At 39.7% G+C, this 15,354-nt stretch overlaps 3 protein-coding genes across 3 annotated transcripts in view; 2 read left to right on the top strand and 1 right to left on the bottom strand.

Moving 5' to 3' along the window:
* LOC149117200 (uncharacterized) overlaps positions 1 to 375 on the top strand; it is a 1,460-nt gene extending 1,085 nt beyond the window's left edge. Inside the window, exon 1 of the mRNA XM_089282863.1 lies at positions 1 to 375. This exon is cut by the window's left edge and continues 1,085 nt beyond it. Coding sequence (XP_089138989.1) covers positions 1 to 215 — 215 coding nt within the window. The 3' untranslated portion in view covers positions 216 to 375.
* The window catches only part of LOC110059972 (transient receptor potential cation channel subfamily A member 1 homolog), a 30,216-nt gene extending 20,215 nt beyond the window's left edge, over positions 1 to 10,001 (top strand). Inside the window, exons 15-20 of the mRNA XM_089282857.1 lie at positions 3,638 to 3,780; positions 4,826 to 5,033; positions 5,985 to 6,149; positions 7,192 to 7,260; positions 7,939 to 8,112; positions 8,753 to 10,001. Of these exons, the coding sequence (XP_089138983.1) occupies positions 3,638 to 3,780; positions 4,826 to 5,033; positions 5,985 to 6,149; positions 7,192 to 7,260; positions 7,939 to 8,112; positions 8,753 to 8,947 (954 nt within the window). The 3' untranslated portion in view covers positions 8,948 to 10,001. The remainder of the gene's footprint in view (positions 1 to 3,637; positions 3,781 to 4,825; positions 5,034 to 5,984; positions 6,150 to 7,191; positions 7,261 to 7,938; positions 8,113 to 8,752) is intronic.
* Positions 10,002 to 11,854: 1,853 nt separating this feature from the next.
* LOC149117199 (uncharacterized) lies at positions 11,855 to 13,690 on the bottom strand. The gene is made up of 2 exons (XM_089281065.1): positions 13,143 to 13,690; positions 11,855 to 12,605 (listed from the first exon to the last, which is right to left on the bottom strand). Exons 1-2 carry the CDS (start codon positions 13,688 to 13,690, stop codon positions 11,855 to 11,857), a joined length of 1,299 nt encoding a protein of 432 aa, XP_089137191.1.
* Between the last annotated feature and the right edge of the window lie 1,664 nt (positions 13,691 to 15,354).

Genomic DNA, 15,354 nt, shown 5'->3' with positions numbered 1-15,354 from the left:
CGGAGGACATTGTGTTCAAAAGGGACGTTCCTATTTTTTGCACTGGTAAAGATGAGCTCGTCTATGTTCGTGGAGGGGTAGCTGATTCTCGCGAAACTGAGATGATGCAAGTTCGATGGAAGGTTGTCAGTTTCAACGCACAAATTCCATCTAGCGAGCAGGTAGATATTTTGCCATGCCCTCGCTGCTTCGCAGAGTTTATCTGTGGACGTTAAGGAAGTGTTGCTGCTAACTAAGCAGGACCATATTGGCATGTTTTTCTTCCTTTTCAATTCCCTCTAGTGCCAGGACGTGTATAAAGCGAGATGCGTTGTCCGCTTAATCGGACTCACTGGTTATCCGCGACAATTAACCGCCACGATTAACCACTGACCACGATTAACCATTTTTGTAAAAAAAAATGGCTCCAAATCGCTTCGGGGCATTTCATTTATAACTGTTTCCCCTTTTATGGAATTATAATAAAATATTTAACATTGATTTGGGTCAAGAAAATGTAAAACAGAACTTTGCGAGAAGGTTTATTTGGTTAACCGTTCAATTGAAATATAAGGGTAGTTAATGGTTAAGCTATTGTCTCCGATAGACGGTTAACCATATTGTAAGGTCTAAACCCTACTATTTTGCCACCAAATTGCTTCTATCCCGCATTTAAAATGGTATTTGAAGTAAGAAATTTTTGTAACTTGCGCCAATTGGGAAGAAGACCGAATTTTAAGAAGCAAAACGGGACTTTCAAATGGTTAACCGTCGTGGATAATCGTGCGTGATCTAAACTACGTGTAAACCGGAAGTTGTTGTGTCTCGTGAAATCGCGATAAACTGATTACTGTAAACATTTCAGTGGGTTTTCACTTAATTAATTTATTTTGCATTTTAACTGAAGTACAAGTATTTTTTACGGTGCTAATAGCATTTAACAGTCAGTTCTTTGTAGCGGGTATCTAACCCTTTATTATCTGAAATACATTGATAAAATAGAGTATTAACTGCTTGTAACAAATGAAATCAATTTACCTTAATTACATATACATGGCTGGCAGTCTCGCTATGAAAACATACAGTACAAGTCAATATCTAATACGATTTCCTTTAGTTCTTATTACATCATTTAGCCGTGCATTCATTGATCCGATTAAATTGTTGATAGTTTCAATCCATATTGAGTACATTGTGTTCACCGCTCTTTGTTTGAATTGCTCAAAAGACTCTTTTGTAATGTTCTGTGATACAGCCTGCTCTTTCAGTTTGTTGGAGGCAATATGAAACAGATTTTCTATAGGATGTAAGTCTGGGCTTCGTGGTGGCAGTTTCAACAGAGTTGAATCAGCCCGCGACATTGCACTTTTTGCGAGCGCTGAGTTTTGCGATGGGTCACCGTCTTGTACCCAAATTCGACTATTTCCTTTGTCTGCTGTCTGAAACATAGTATTAAAGTTTCTGTCAATGAAATTGGAAAAGTACGCACCAGTCATTTTCTCGTAGGGCTCACAAATAATCACACCTTTTCCGTAACTGATGGCCACCATGAGTTTTAACACTTTGCCACCAGTTCCCTCTTTTCGTCCCTTGGATGTACAACCCAAGGCAAGTCCCTCTGATATCTTTCTCCATGTCCTCCCCTTTGTTGCGCGAGCTTGTTCACAGGGATTTGATTTGTGGGCAAATCCAGTTCCGTCCAAAAAGAACGATAAATGCTCAGTCCAAAAATTCTCAGGTAAATCTTTCTTGCACCATTTAGCAAAAGACAACCTTGTTTTCAGATCCTCTCTCTTTAGGAGCCCTTTCTTTCGTGCTTGTAAATAGTAATAACCTTTATCATTTAAGAATCTGGTGACTGTCCTTACCGAGACTTCAGACTTGTCGATCCCTGCTTGTTCCATGATGCGCGCAGCAGAAAAGTTCCCTTCCTCGGCTCTTAGCGTTACAATGCTCCTGGTAATTAAACGCTTCTGTCTCTCTGTAAGCTTTCTTGGACGCCCTTTTCTTGATGCCGGCCTTAGAGAACGCTTGTTTACACCACCTTCTTGAGCGATTCTGAAAACACTACTACGTGAAACGCCACAAAGATCTGCCACTTTACGCACTGAAAGTCCTCGAACACGACTTAAATAATAGACACGAGCTCTAGCATCACAATCGATTCTTCCCTTAAAGACCATTTTGTTTGAAGCAAATGTTGATTTACTATAGCTACCGGTTACGACGTATTTATAATCCTCTACTTTATCACTAAGGCTTATTCTAGATTAACGTAGAAGAGTTGTTTTCAATTTCCAGAAAGAAACAGTGCGTAATTAACCCGAAATCTAATTTTAAAATACCGTGACGATCACCCTTATCTCTCTCACTGGCGTCACATATTCTCTCGAAAATTCCTCGCATATCTCTTTCAGACAATCCCGGCCAAAAGTAGTTGGGACACTTGAGCTAGATCACGTATCCCCCATCCCCCCTAATCAATGTTAGAAAATATCGCGTTTTTTCCAACAAAAAGGGAAAAAAATCACCCGATTATCAACATTGTAAGTGGGGGGAGGGGAGAACTCGCTTGCTGTCCCAACTTTTTTGTCCGGGATTGTAGCTACGTAACAGTGGAACGGAAAGCAACGGAAAGGCAAAGTAAACCAATACAACATAAAGAAACAATAGTTCGTATAGTGTGATCGTCCGGGTGAGTGTAGTTCTAAAAGAACTGTTGTTGGTGACTGACGTTTCGACAACCTGAGCGGAAGTTATCTTCAGAGTCAAGTGAATAGTGTTTGTCAGTCGATGATGTTATAAGTCTGGTCCGTTGAACGTGATTGGTCAGTGTAGCCATGATGGTATTGGCTGAAAGACCCGTGTAAAGTTTGTCATCAGTCATTGGTGGGTTTCGATCCGTCTATTGTTGGTCAAATAGGTCGGGTTTTGGTCCGTGTATTGTTAAGTCGGTCTGTTAGAAGTTCGTTTGTCGGTTTCGTTTCCGTCATGGACAAGTCGTTTGTAAGGCGCCGGTAGTTGTTGACATCTGTCAAGAGGCGTTTGTTCTAGGTTAGTGTACCAGCTTTCCAGAGTCAGTCGTTGAAAATAGTTTGTACTGTAGGTTAAGGACTGAGCAGAGTCCCAGTCAATGTTGTGGTTTGTCAGTTGATGATGTACAGCAATGTGATTGTTGGCATCACCATTTCTCGTGGCTCGTTTGTGTTCAGTCAGTCTCGTGTTCACTAGACGAACTACTGATACTCCTGGGTTCAAACCATTTACTATAAAGAAACAACGCAGCCTAACAGACAAAGCAAAGCAAATTAACGCAAAGCAACGCAGCGCAGCGCAAAGCGGCGAAAAGCAATGCAGCGCAATGCAGCGTTGCGCAAAGCAATGCAACACCCAGCAAAGCAAAGAAAGCAACTTAAATCAACGCAAAGAAACGCAAACCAACACGAGGGAAAGCAACAAGATACAACGCAAAGCAGCGCACCCAACGCAACGCAACGCAAAGTGGTGCATCACAATGCTGTGTAGCGCAAAGCAATGCATGGCAGAACGGTAGCTGATCCGTGCACGATCTTTGATATGTTACGTGACGAGCGAAATGAACAATTGAGAGGTTAAATGAAAGGACGTCATATATTCCTTTGTTATTTCTTTCCTTTAGATTTTTAAATTTTTCTACATGTGGAGGCTCTACTTCCAATGGAACAGACTTATTGAAGTGTTAGCTTACGTTTTCTCAATGATCTACGTAATAGATGACTTCCAACTTGACAGAACAAGCTTTACAATATTCAAGGGATCAAGGCAAGTTGGATATTATTTTCTATTTCTTCTTCTTCTTCTTCTTTTTTTTTTTATGTCTCATTATTCCTTCCATAGGGTTGGCGCGCCTGAAATTTGAATTGAGCAAAACAAAATAAGTTGAACAAGAAAAATATGTCGGCCAGAATAAAATATGTTGTTCCAAGTTGAAGTAAACCCAGACTTCTCGAGTTAAGTATAGAAGAGGTCAAAGCAACTTTAGCATTGTCTTTATTCCTGCTAGCGAGTTGGGTGGTATTTGCCGGAGCCGTCACATCGAAAATTTATTTTCGTGGACGTCGAAAGTTTCGTCTTCGAAAATTCGGGATCGATCGTGTCCGAAGTTTCGTGACATCTTCGTTATCGATCTCATGGCGGAAAGGCCGCCAACTGGTCCAGAAACTCTAACGGTAAGAATTAGCAGCAATGCTAAATCTCATTGACACCTAAATAAAGTTATTATTATTACAATATTAGTTGCCTAACACAGTAACGCAGTGATTCTTTGTTTGATGAAATATGCTTCGTCCTTTAAGTGTAATTTTTCAAACAATCATGAATAAAACAAAATGTTAGTTTTCCCCGCTCGTGAAACCCTCGCATTGCTTGTAAGAGATCAGATGTAATTATTTCAATTTGTTTAGGTTTTACAACAGTCATTAAAAAGTCTCTGGTTTTTAACCATTTATCCAGACCGACCGGGAACGTCTTGAAAGTATAGCCCAAAATCTCCAACCGAAATTTCCGAGTGGAAAATGTGCTTACCATTTGCAATTTTTCACCGCCATCTTAAAAATATGATCAGGTTGAACTCATCTTTGTCCCTTCCAATAAATTGTTTTCTTTTTGTTTTTTTGTTTTTTTTTTTTAGTAAACGGCAAATTGCCAATCCGAACCCCTCAACGGAACTTACCATCAGGCATTTTTGCTTACCATTTGCACAAACCTTTGACGAACCGGTTTCTCCGTGTAAATGATAACCTCTGTATCTTGACGCTTTAGTTTTTGTCGTTGTGTTTTCCTTAACTTAACTTACCTTAACTTTCAGGTGTTTTGTGTGGCACAGTAGTATTGGTGCTACGGCTGTCTCCCTATCTTGGATCGGACTGGTACTTTTTATGCGCAAGTTTCCAAAACTTGGAATTTACGTGGTCATGTTCACTGATATTTTCAAGACTTTCGCTCAGTTCTTCGCGGTCTGTTTCCTATTCATCGTTGCGTTTGGGTTAGGATTCCATATCCTTCTTTTTAATCAGGTAAGCATGCTCCAAGTATTGCTCAACGTCCGATTAGGACGATAGAACTTTGTTGCGTGAAGCAATCTTGTGACAGGTATGCAACTCGAATTGTTGCACGTAAATCTAGCGTAAATGCCGTGCTTTGAGTAATACATCAAAAACGAAAGACCGTGTAAAAAATAAGGGGTGTCATAAAGGGACTGGCACAGGGCAAATTGACCGGCTGTGAGGATGATTTTGCCTGTCTGGTTTGATCATCCTAGAGGAAAGTTTTTCTTACAAAAAGTTCAGTTCAAAAAGTTTTGCCTGCCTGTGAAAACCAGGTGCCCTCCTGCTGAGTACGTTAGTGAAACCCCTGCGTGTTTGACCACATTTCCAAACACAGAGATAGTTGAAAATACGACGCGTAGCGGAGTATTTTTGACGAACATCGAGTTGTTCGGAAATGTTGCCAAACATTGTCTTAAGTGTTTGATATAACTTCACAACCGAGACTAAAACTAAAATTCGATATATGATATCCAAACACTGTCACGGTTTTCTTTGTTTAAATCTTGATGAATTATTAATGAGTTTGAGAAAATCCTATGAAAACTGAATGGCCAGAGATGATTTAAACGATAAAATTGCATGTGATTTTCTATAACCTGGTCAGCGTAAGCTACAAAAGTCGCATGCGTCAGAGTTTGACCGTCTAAAACAGCCTTTTAAGGCCAAGTACTTACTCTTTTCTTCTTCTTCTTCCTCTTTTCCTCTCGGTCCAGAAACACTCAAAAAAGTCTCCAACATCTAGCCAACTTGCCCTGTTTCTTGGTCAATGACCCATGTTTTAAATCGTAATCATCTATCTAGTTGCGGTCTTATTATTTTACACTCGATAAATTCTAACAAAAACTCTTTTCCCCTGATTTGTATATTTAGCGGTTCTCATGAATGGATCAAAGCACTGTCTAAAATTCGTCTTTTCAGGTTCCGTATTCCACGCCTAGTCGGGCGATGCTCAAGACAACAATGGGAATGTTAGGAGAATATGAATACGATACTGTTTATAATGACCATGAAGTGCCGCCCGTCACGTGGGTACTGTATGTGGCATTTCTCATCATTAACTGTATCATTATCATGAATTTACTGGTAAGTTCAATCTGGATTTCATTTTTCTGTTGATTGCCATGGTTATTAGAAGTACAGTGAAAACCCGCATAAAAGAACACGTGTTTTGGGGTTTCAGGCTGATTTTGTTCTAATATATCAAGTGTTTTCTGCAAAATCAGCCGGAAAATGTTCTTTTAGGAAAAGGTACCATATACATAAGAACACATTCAATTTAAAAACACCTTAAAAGGTGTTCTTAAATACAGTATAGACTACCAACAGATGAAATCAATGTGCAAGCACAACATTTTAATTAATTATTGTATAGCACATATATTGATCTACTTAGTACTGTACTTATTTATCATAATGATAAATGTCGGTCTAAAAATTTAACTTGAAAACTCATTTTACGACAGCGAGACCGAAACCGTTGAAAAGTGTACAAAGTTCAAGATCGAAACCAACCAATCAACAAATGGCAAAGTTTTCTGACAGACTCGTAACGCCTCGCACTTTGTTGGGGTTTCAATTTTGTTAAGATCTATTGTTCGTATTCTTCAATGTTATTGTTTCATTTTAGAAAAAGATCTTTATCCTTTATTCTTAAGTAAAGTTCTGATTGGTTAACTCTTTTCCAAGTGGCCCGGTTCTACTAGTCGCACTGTAATTACCAAATAAAACATGGTATTCCGTGTCCTCAAGAAAACAGATGATGTCAAAATTTGGAAAGGACAAAAAAAGTGGCTTACGAGGTGATAGCCTTGTGAATGTTTTCAATTTAGTTGTGAATTGTAATTATCGATGAAAGGCACTGAAAAAGGTATGAATTTCGCGCATTTAGGAATTTCGGAAATAAAAATATGATCAGTAGTTTATGGTGTAACGAGTAAACGGTCAGCTTGGAGAGGCCGTTAGTGAAGGTTTAAATGCATTTATTTAACTAATCACAGAAACTGCACATTTCAACGTGGTACACACCAGTAACACAGCGTCTTTGTTGGATCTCAAGCTTCCCTTTGAAGCTTCTCTTTGAAGAATTTTTTTACTCAAACTAAGCCATTTCTCTTCTCTTCTTCAGGTGGGTCTAGCTGTAGATGACATTAAGGGTGTTCAAGAGAAAGCAGTTCTCAAGAGACTTGCCATGCAGGTATATGTACTAAGGTCGGAACCAATCATTAGTAGCACGACCATCATGTACAATGCAATCTTTGCTGACGTCATTGTTAGATATTGCTTCATTAGCACTTTGCGTAGATAAGGTATCATGTTGGACAAGATTGACTCCAAGCAGTTAAAGACCTTGTAAAACGTGATAAATGCTGAAAGTGTTATCTCTTTGGCCGTTATATTAATGGAGATACTGGCTTTCAAAAACTGCAAAAATTTCTTGGTGGCGAAAGCGCCAAAGAGCCCATACATTCTTTGTCGAATTTTGAGTATTGAAAAAAGTACATCGCTTTCAAATTCCTTGAGACAGTTAATCGTGTTATGGGGGATTGGGTGGTGAGGGGAAAGGGGGGGGGGGGGGGGCGGGGCGCTGGATTAAAATGTAAAATACACCCTACAGCCAAGTCAACCATACTACGGTAATCCATTAGTTTTCCGTCGCCTCTCTCAGATTGGATATTTTTCCACTGTACGTCTTTTTACAACATGCCAAAAACACTGAAGGATTTGGTGTTAAATTCCATAAACATCAACTCTCGAGTACTCACAAACTTACTTACTTACTTTTGCAGTTTTTTCACATAATCCCTTTTCTATTTCCCGAACCTCAAATCCGCAGCAAGATATTTTAAATTTATCTTGTTATACTCTTTGCCAGGTTGACCTTGCTTTAGATGTAGAAAAAGCTTTACCGGCCATGTTCAGGCAAAGGTTTGCCACAACCCAAGAGGAAGTTTATCCAAACGCTAACAAGTACTGGACCATTTGGTCATTTTGGGGTCAAACCGTGAGTCCTGCTAGAGCTATCTATGAAGCTATGAATCCTGAAAAGGTTGGTGCTTGACCGGGAGTAAGGTTTGGCAAAGCAAGTTTTAAACCTTATATATATCCCGCAGTAACTAAAATATGTTTAGCTTGATGGCTCGTCTATGTCATGTATGATTCTGAGAAATTAAACTGTGCTCATGAGAAGGCTGTTAATAACAGTGGAGGGGGGCTGTGATTTTACAGAGCGCTATTCGGTAAATGGAGGGAACGGTTGCTCGTGATAGTTTTATAACGATAAATTGGACGTTTATCCAAGCAAACCTCATAAAATGGCATGATTGTGTTGTTGTTGTTGTTGTTTCGTTGCTTTGTTACATACAACTGCTTGCAATTGGCAGTACTATACTGGAGATGTAGACGGCCAAATCAAGCTAACCATGCAAAGAGCAAATTTGTCAGTATCTCAAGAAATTGTTGTGCTTCGTCGGCGGGCAAGCTCTTCCACCGACGAAGGGCTAACACTGGAAACGTCAGCTTTACAAACTGGCTACGGTGGTTCATTTTATCGTGATAAGAAGCTAAGACTCTCCACCTGTATTCGCGGTACTAAACAATAGGTTTGGAAAGACTGGAGAAATTGCTGATCGCATACCGTCTCCTTCATTTACTTACCTTCAATATCTTATTTGCTTCTCTTTTGTCAGACACCAATAGAGAAACTTCAGAACCACCAAGAAGCGTTGAAAGAAGAAGTAATGACCGTTAAAGCGAAACTGAAAGCTGTTCTAGATCACACTACTCAGCTAGAGGCCATGATGAAAGCGCTCATGAAACATCACGCGATATCTGTGGAAGAGGAGGAAGAAGGCGAGGATGACGACCAGAATGTCCCGCAATGACTTCTGAGTCAACAGCTCGCCAAATATAAATTGTGTTACTCATCGAAATAGTATACTTACCTTGTCCCACTAGAAAGGCCGGGATTAACCGTCGCCCAGAAAGGTATACCCAATGCGTGTCACCATATAATCGACTACATAGCTCTGCTAAAATTAGGATGACTCAGAATAATTAAGAGGTATCCAAATGTGTCAATTCAGTCACCACAACTGCCCTGGCTCTATTGCAAGGCTAGATGTAGAGACGCGGCTTTGCACATCAACTGGCGCAATACTGCTCTATGCCAAGAGCGGAGCATAAAGCCATTGAAAATATGGCACCAATACAATTCAGAATTCTCCAAATTTGTCCATTCTTAGCCACCGCAACTGTGCTGGCTCTATTTCAAATTTGGGTGTCGAGAAGCTGATGTACATATTAACTGGTACAATACTGCTTCATGCCAAAAGTGGAGGGTAAAAGCCATTGGAAATATTGTACTGTTGTGAACGAGGCATTGGAGTATCTTTGTCTCCACTTTCATCATCTTCACAGATCTCCCGATTCAGGTAATTTTTTGGGGGACGGGAATGTGCGACTCAAGGAGAACACTGAAATTCGAGGGTAATTGTTATCAAATGTGAATATTGGTTTACGGGCTAGGACCATTGCGTTGACTGCTGTTTTATTATGTAGGTCTTGAGCAGAGTCTGGACAGCTCATCAAATGACTACAACACTGACATAATTCGTAAACTATATTACATAGCACATGTTCCTAACTTGAATTATGACCAATCCAGTATTTATTTTGGGGACAATCGATGTACAATGCTAAACGTGTAATATTATTTATCGTTCATACTGCCAGATACGTTGTGTATATATTTCATACATGGATACTCAAAAAGGGATATTTTTTCTATGATTTTGTTCAGTGTAAGAAAAGGAAATCGTACTTGTAAAGATGCTTTTAAACAAGCAAATAAGGAAATTTCGTACGAAGCATTCGAATATCACTGTATGTATTCTTAAAGCAATTTTAAAGATGTGAGTAAAATATATTCCACTTTGAGGGTTTTATTGCTTTAATAAGTTACCTTAAACTCATGTCTTTTTTCGCCCGGGATATTTTTGTCTCGTTGTTATTGTTGTTTCATTAGTTTCATTCAGAGATTAGTGCTTTCACCTTCCACATCTCCACCCCTCCTGGCTGCGTAAGGGATAACATTCCCTATTGGGAGTAAGAGCAGAAGCTGTGTTATTCAGTTTTCGTATGGAAAACTTCCATACGAGTCTGAAAACACTAACTTTGGACCGAGTAAGGGCTGTCAAAACGCAATCACATTTTCTGTGAACAGAGAATTCCACACCTTTCAGACCCGCAAAGGAGGAAAGACTTGGAATACCGTTTCCTTGCTTTCTTATGAAGTTTAGGAAATCGATCTCCGAGTTTAATGTGAACATATGCTGAAATGATCTACAGTGGAACCTCGATTTAACGAAGTCGCTGGGGACCGGCTAAATTGGTTTGTTAAATCGAGGGTTCGTTATACCGAAAACCTCGATATAACGAATTTGAGGGGAAACGACCAAAATGTTCGTTATATCGAGGTCATAGCTAATAATTGATTTGTAACACAGGTGACTTCTGTCACGTAATTCAATGCAATTTTCGTCACCCAGAAGTGCCGCGTTGTGAGATGCAATTCATTGAGCATGGTGGCTTTCAGTATCAATTATTTTCACATTTGAGCAGACGTACAGCTTTCGTTTACAAAAGAACGACACTTTCAGAGTAGCGATTATAAAATGTTACAACATGGAGGTTATACAGAAAATTGTCTATGCAAACAAGGAAACGGGCTTTAGTGTTGTTATGTTGCACTACCCAACTTCCGGAATTCAAAGAAGATAGAGCAGAAGTTAATTGATGTCGAAATACTATAGTGCCAATGTCTATGACGTATAATAAGCCGTTGACTAAAAGGTTGCTGTCTCTTTACCATAAGGATTACAAGGATTTGTTGACTGTTGATGTATTCAGCGTTTATCTTTTGTAGCGTGTTGACACTGTAATTCGTTATATCGAGGTAGATTTTACGTTTGGGCTTCCGGATTTTGTTCGTTATATCGAAGAATTCGATATATCGAGATTCGTTATATCGAGGTACTATTCCATACATTTTACTGTAACTTTGGCCGGGACCTAGACTATCGTTCGTTATATCGAGGACTTCGTTAAATAGAAGTTCGTTAAATCGAGGTTCCACTGTACTTGTTTTCTTGCGCTTTGAGGAGTTCTTCTCAACAAAGTAAGGGCAGCCCTTACCCCTTTTAAGCACCATTCCTGACAGAAAAGGTAACCCTTTCTAAACCATACTCTCCCTTGATCAAAGTGCTCTATGAGCAAACTCGTAAATTCGCCAGTGAATGATGATTGAAATGAGGGAACCTTTCCGTGTTAAGGAATTAGTAATAGTAATTATTTATTTAATGTCGAAAACGTGGGAAGTGTTTGCACAATCTTCTGAGCCAGGGGCTCGTGTTAAAAACGCTCGACAACAACTAAATAAGATCTAAGAACCAATTACAAAAATGAGGCATTAAAGTGCTAGTAAAAACTCCTTAAAAGAGATTTACAAGCAGGAATTACAAGTACACCCTTTACATTCCGCCATATCGCTAAAGCATTTACGAAAACGAGCAACGGTCTCACATTGTTTAACATAGTTCGGCAAATTGTTCCAATAGTGTGAAACAATATGTATCTTGCACATGCGTCTTAATCTTCATAAAATAAACTAAATTAATGTTTTAAAGACGAAAAATTACAATAAACAATAACCCAAGCTTAGTCGATAAAAGTGCCGTTTTTTTGTCACTGACTTGTATATTTTAGACTTTCAGCTAACTCTTAAGCCTTCATCAGTTGAAAACACCGCTTGATGTTAGGCGCGATTTGTAGACTTCTGGGATGGCCATGTGATCATTCCCAGCGTTCGGGTCTTTTACAGACATCCAAGCTTCTCGAAAAAGCCGCTGATCGTAATGTGCCTCATGTCCGACGACTTCAACGTTTTCAAAATCCATGTGGTGATAACATTCGTGAACATGGCACGCAAGTTTGGAGTTATGATCGAACATCGAGAGAGTCTTTGTGTGCACAGAAACCCGCGTCTTCAGTGATCTTTCGGTCTGGCCATAGTATACAAAATCGCACTGACTACAATTGATTCTGTATACTTCTCCAGATGATGGACGGTCGGTTTCATCCTGCTGTTTCGGTCGAGGAAACAGACTGTTTATGGTTCTCTGTGGCTTGTAGGAAACTTGTAAACTTTGTTGTTTTAGTGAGCGACCAATCCTTTCGGAGACGCCCTTAACGTAAGGAAGTACTACAAAACCATTTGCGGTAGGCTTAGTTGATTTTGTTGCCAGCGCTCTTTCACATTCATTGATAAAGCAAGAGGTGAAGTTGTTCTCTCGAAGCACCGCTTTTACTCGTCGCGTTTCCTCGCGTTTTCCTTTACTCGTGGAGGGAATGTGTCTCGCACGAAGGAGTAACGTGTTAACCACTGATCTTTTGTGGCACGAGGGGTGGTGAGAGAGAAAATCAAGGTAACGGTCTGTATGGGTTGGCTTTCTGTAAACCTCCACTTGAACTGCCGTGCCGCGTCTGGACGTGATGGTGTCGAGGAAAGGTAAGCAAGTTCAGATGGTGGTGAAACGCGTCGACTTGATCATTTTTGAGGCACGCATGACTGTCGTCAATATAACGAAACCACCATTTGGGAGGATGAAGGGCTGTGGTGATAGCTGTCTCCCCTATTTTACTTCCATTATGAGGTCGGCCAACACAGGACTGATTGGTGAACCCATTGTGCACCCAATAATCTGCTTGTAATGGTGGCCATCATATTTGAAATAGTTGTCAGATAGCTCAAAATCCTGAAGCTTCAGAACGTTAGTCGCAGACATTCGTATGTTCTGTTAGTTCCTGATCCTGTTGAAGCCTCTCTTTGGCGATGGCAGGTGCTAAATACACCGGAATGGAGGTGAATACCGATTTCACATTATAAGACACCATAACTTCACCATTGGCAATATATAGGATATTGTTTGAGTTCGTGCACAAATTCAGAACTGTTTTTGACTGTAGGTATTCTTTCGTAGTGGAGACAAGATTGAAACAAGATGTTTGGATACAGCATACGTTGAACTGCCTATGCTGCTTGTAATCGGCCTCAGAACTCTTTCAGGTTTGTGAATTTTGGCGAGCCCATGGAAAGATGCTAGTGTAGAATTATTGCTGTGCAGATTTTTATAAAGGTTTGGACCAATTTGCGGTGTCGTGCCAGTGTTACCGACTTTGATGTTGAGGAAGAGTTTGTTTAGGTCTTTCTCAGCCCTTGTTGTTGGATTTAACCGCTTGTCGGTTAATTGCAAATAAGTCTTGATGTCGTCTAGCAAAGTAGAAACTTTTTGTTTGTACTCATTGCTATCCATCACAACAACTGATTTACCTTTATCATCCGGAAGAATATACGGTCTCATCCTTCTCAGGTTTTTTAGTGGATTCTCTTCTTCCTTTGATATGTTGGCTATAAAGGGGGTCTTACATGTTCTTAATATGTTGGTGACACCATCACGTATTGTGTCCTTTGCAGTGTGGCTGAGACTGTAGATACCAGTTTCAATAGATGACAGTATTTTTGAAACTGGAACTTTCTTCGAGGCGATGGCGAAATTAAAACCTTTCATGAAGGTCGCAATTTCTACGGGGCTCAATGTTCATTTTGAAATGTTCTTAACCCATTTATTTTCAGTCTCCCTGGACGCGTTCATCCACCGATTGGAATTTTAAATAGGCTCGCAGATTTTGAAAGGGCAGCAGAGATATTAAAATTTGCATTTGTCAAAGTACACATGCATTCAAGCGGATTTTACAATTGTAAAGCTGATATTGTAATTTACCTTTGTTTCGTGACTCGCGATACACGTGTAAATTCCAGTGTCGAAAATACTTTTATTGAATCCTTGTATTTACAAGCCGAACTTTACACGTGAAAAAACTACAAGTATAATTTCTTTATTTATTAAATTGGCCCCTGGACATATATACCCATTACCAACAAGACTAATCCCGTTCCGATTTCAAACTGAAAAGACGCCGTAAACTCAACAATCGCAGCTCTGACTGATTGCCGACTTGTCGTTTATTCACTTCTAACGTGAACCAAGAAAACAGCAGGGAAAAACAAGATGGAAGAAAAAAATCCCAGATAACATTTATGTTTAAGTGACCAAAATCACGTGGGTTCATTCGGAAAATGCACGATTAAGAGCCACTGCCAGTAAATATGGAGAATCCGACGACAGGTCGGAAAATTCGGATTTTTTTTTTTTTATTGCGTCAAAAAGACCCTTTTGGTGAAGTATTTTCTGAAATATACTTTCAAAGTTCCAGTGACCTCACATTTTTGTGAAATCTAGGAAAGTTCGAAATACCGCTCAATCAACCAAGATGACTGATGGAATTTAAGCAAAATTGCACATTTTCAACAGGCCAGTACAGAAAGAAGGGACCTTGCCTGGATTTCATATTCACACAGTTTGTAATTTACACTTTGATCAATCCTCTGGGCTAAAAGTCATTTTGAAGTAAATATGTTTTGTGTACTTCTTGGTCGTTTGAAAAATACAACTATCGCAATTTAATTTACATGTAAAACTTCACCTGATTTTAGAGGGTCATAACTCTTCTAGTATACGAATCTCTCAACAAATAAATGGTTCTAAAGGAGGAGCTATGCTTCAGGTATACCATATCTAAATGGCTAGTTTGGCCCCTGAAAATTAAGTGCGCTAGACGAAAAACTATAAAGGGTATTTTGACCAATTGCGCCTTTTTTGGACGAGCGAGCGAGAACTTCGATTTCGTAGTCATCTTTCCAGCCGTTTTGGGAGTGCGGTTGTTTATCCTTGCAAGGAACGCGGGCTCCCAAAATGGCTGGAAATCGAGCCTAGTCCGAGGGTTGACCCTCCAAATTATCTACAAAATGATACTTTCCCGCTTTCTTAGGATCTCTGGGTAATGAAAATTGGTACTATGATTCTTGCATTGGAAGCGAGATAAGCGATGTTCGCCCCTGAATGGGGGTGGGGTGAGGCTCCAACTGCACAAAAGTACCTTTTCCTAAGCTCAAGGTGTATAAAGAAGTAAAGAATTTACAAGCCGAAAAGATAAGAAAAACTGTCATTTAGGTATTTAAATGGAGGTTTAAAAATATCGTGAACAGAGGCACATAACGCCTGATTCAAGTGAAAGGTTTGGAAAAGCGAATCAGGTCGCCCATTCTAAAAACATGAAAGGAGTACCTGCTTGTGCAAGCTTACACAAAGAGTTATCACACGACTATGATGTA

This window comes from Orbicella faveolata, unplaced genomic scaffold, assembly GCF_042242905.1.
Source record: "Orbicella faveolata isolate gen_17 unplaced genomic scaffold, um_ofav_v1 contig_12, whole genome shotgun sequence".
In the NCBI taxonomy this organism is placed as follows: Eukaryota; Metazoa; Cnidaria; class Anthozoa; order Scleractinia; family Merulinidae; genus Orbicella; species Orbicella faveolata.
Note: the sequence above shows the minus strand (reverse complement) of the source record. Positions and strands in the feature narration are given on the sequence as shown.

Excerpts from the sequence above, each read along its gene's own strand:
- LOC149117199 (XM_089281065.1), bottom strand. The coding sequence starts at position 13,690 with ATGAAAGGTTTTAATTTCGCCATCGCCTCGAAGAAAGTTCCAGTTTCA. Across the intron at positions 12,606-13,142 it reads AGCAGCATAGGCAGTTCAAC|ACGCGGCACGGCAGTTCAAG; the intron begins GTATGCTGTATC and ends CATCACGTCCAG.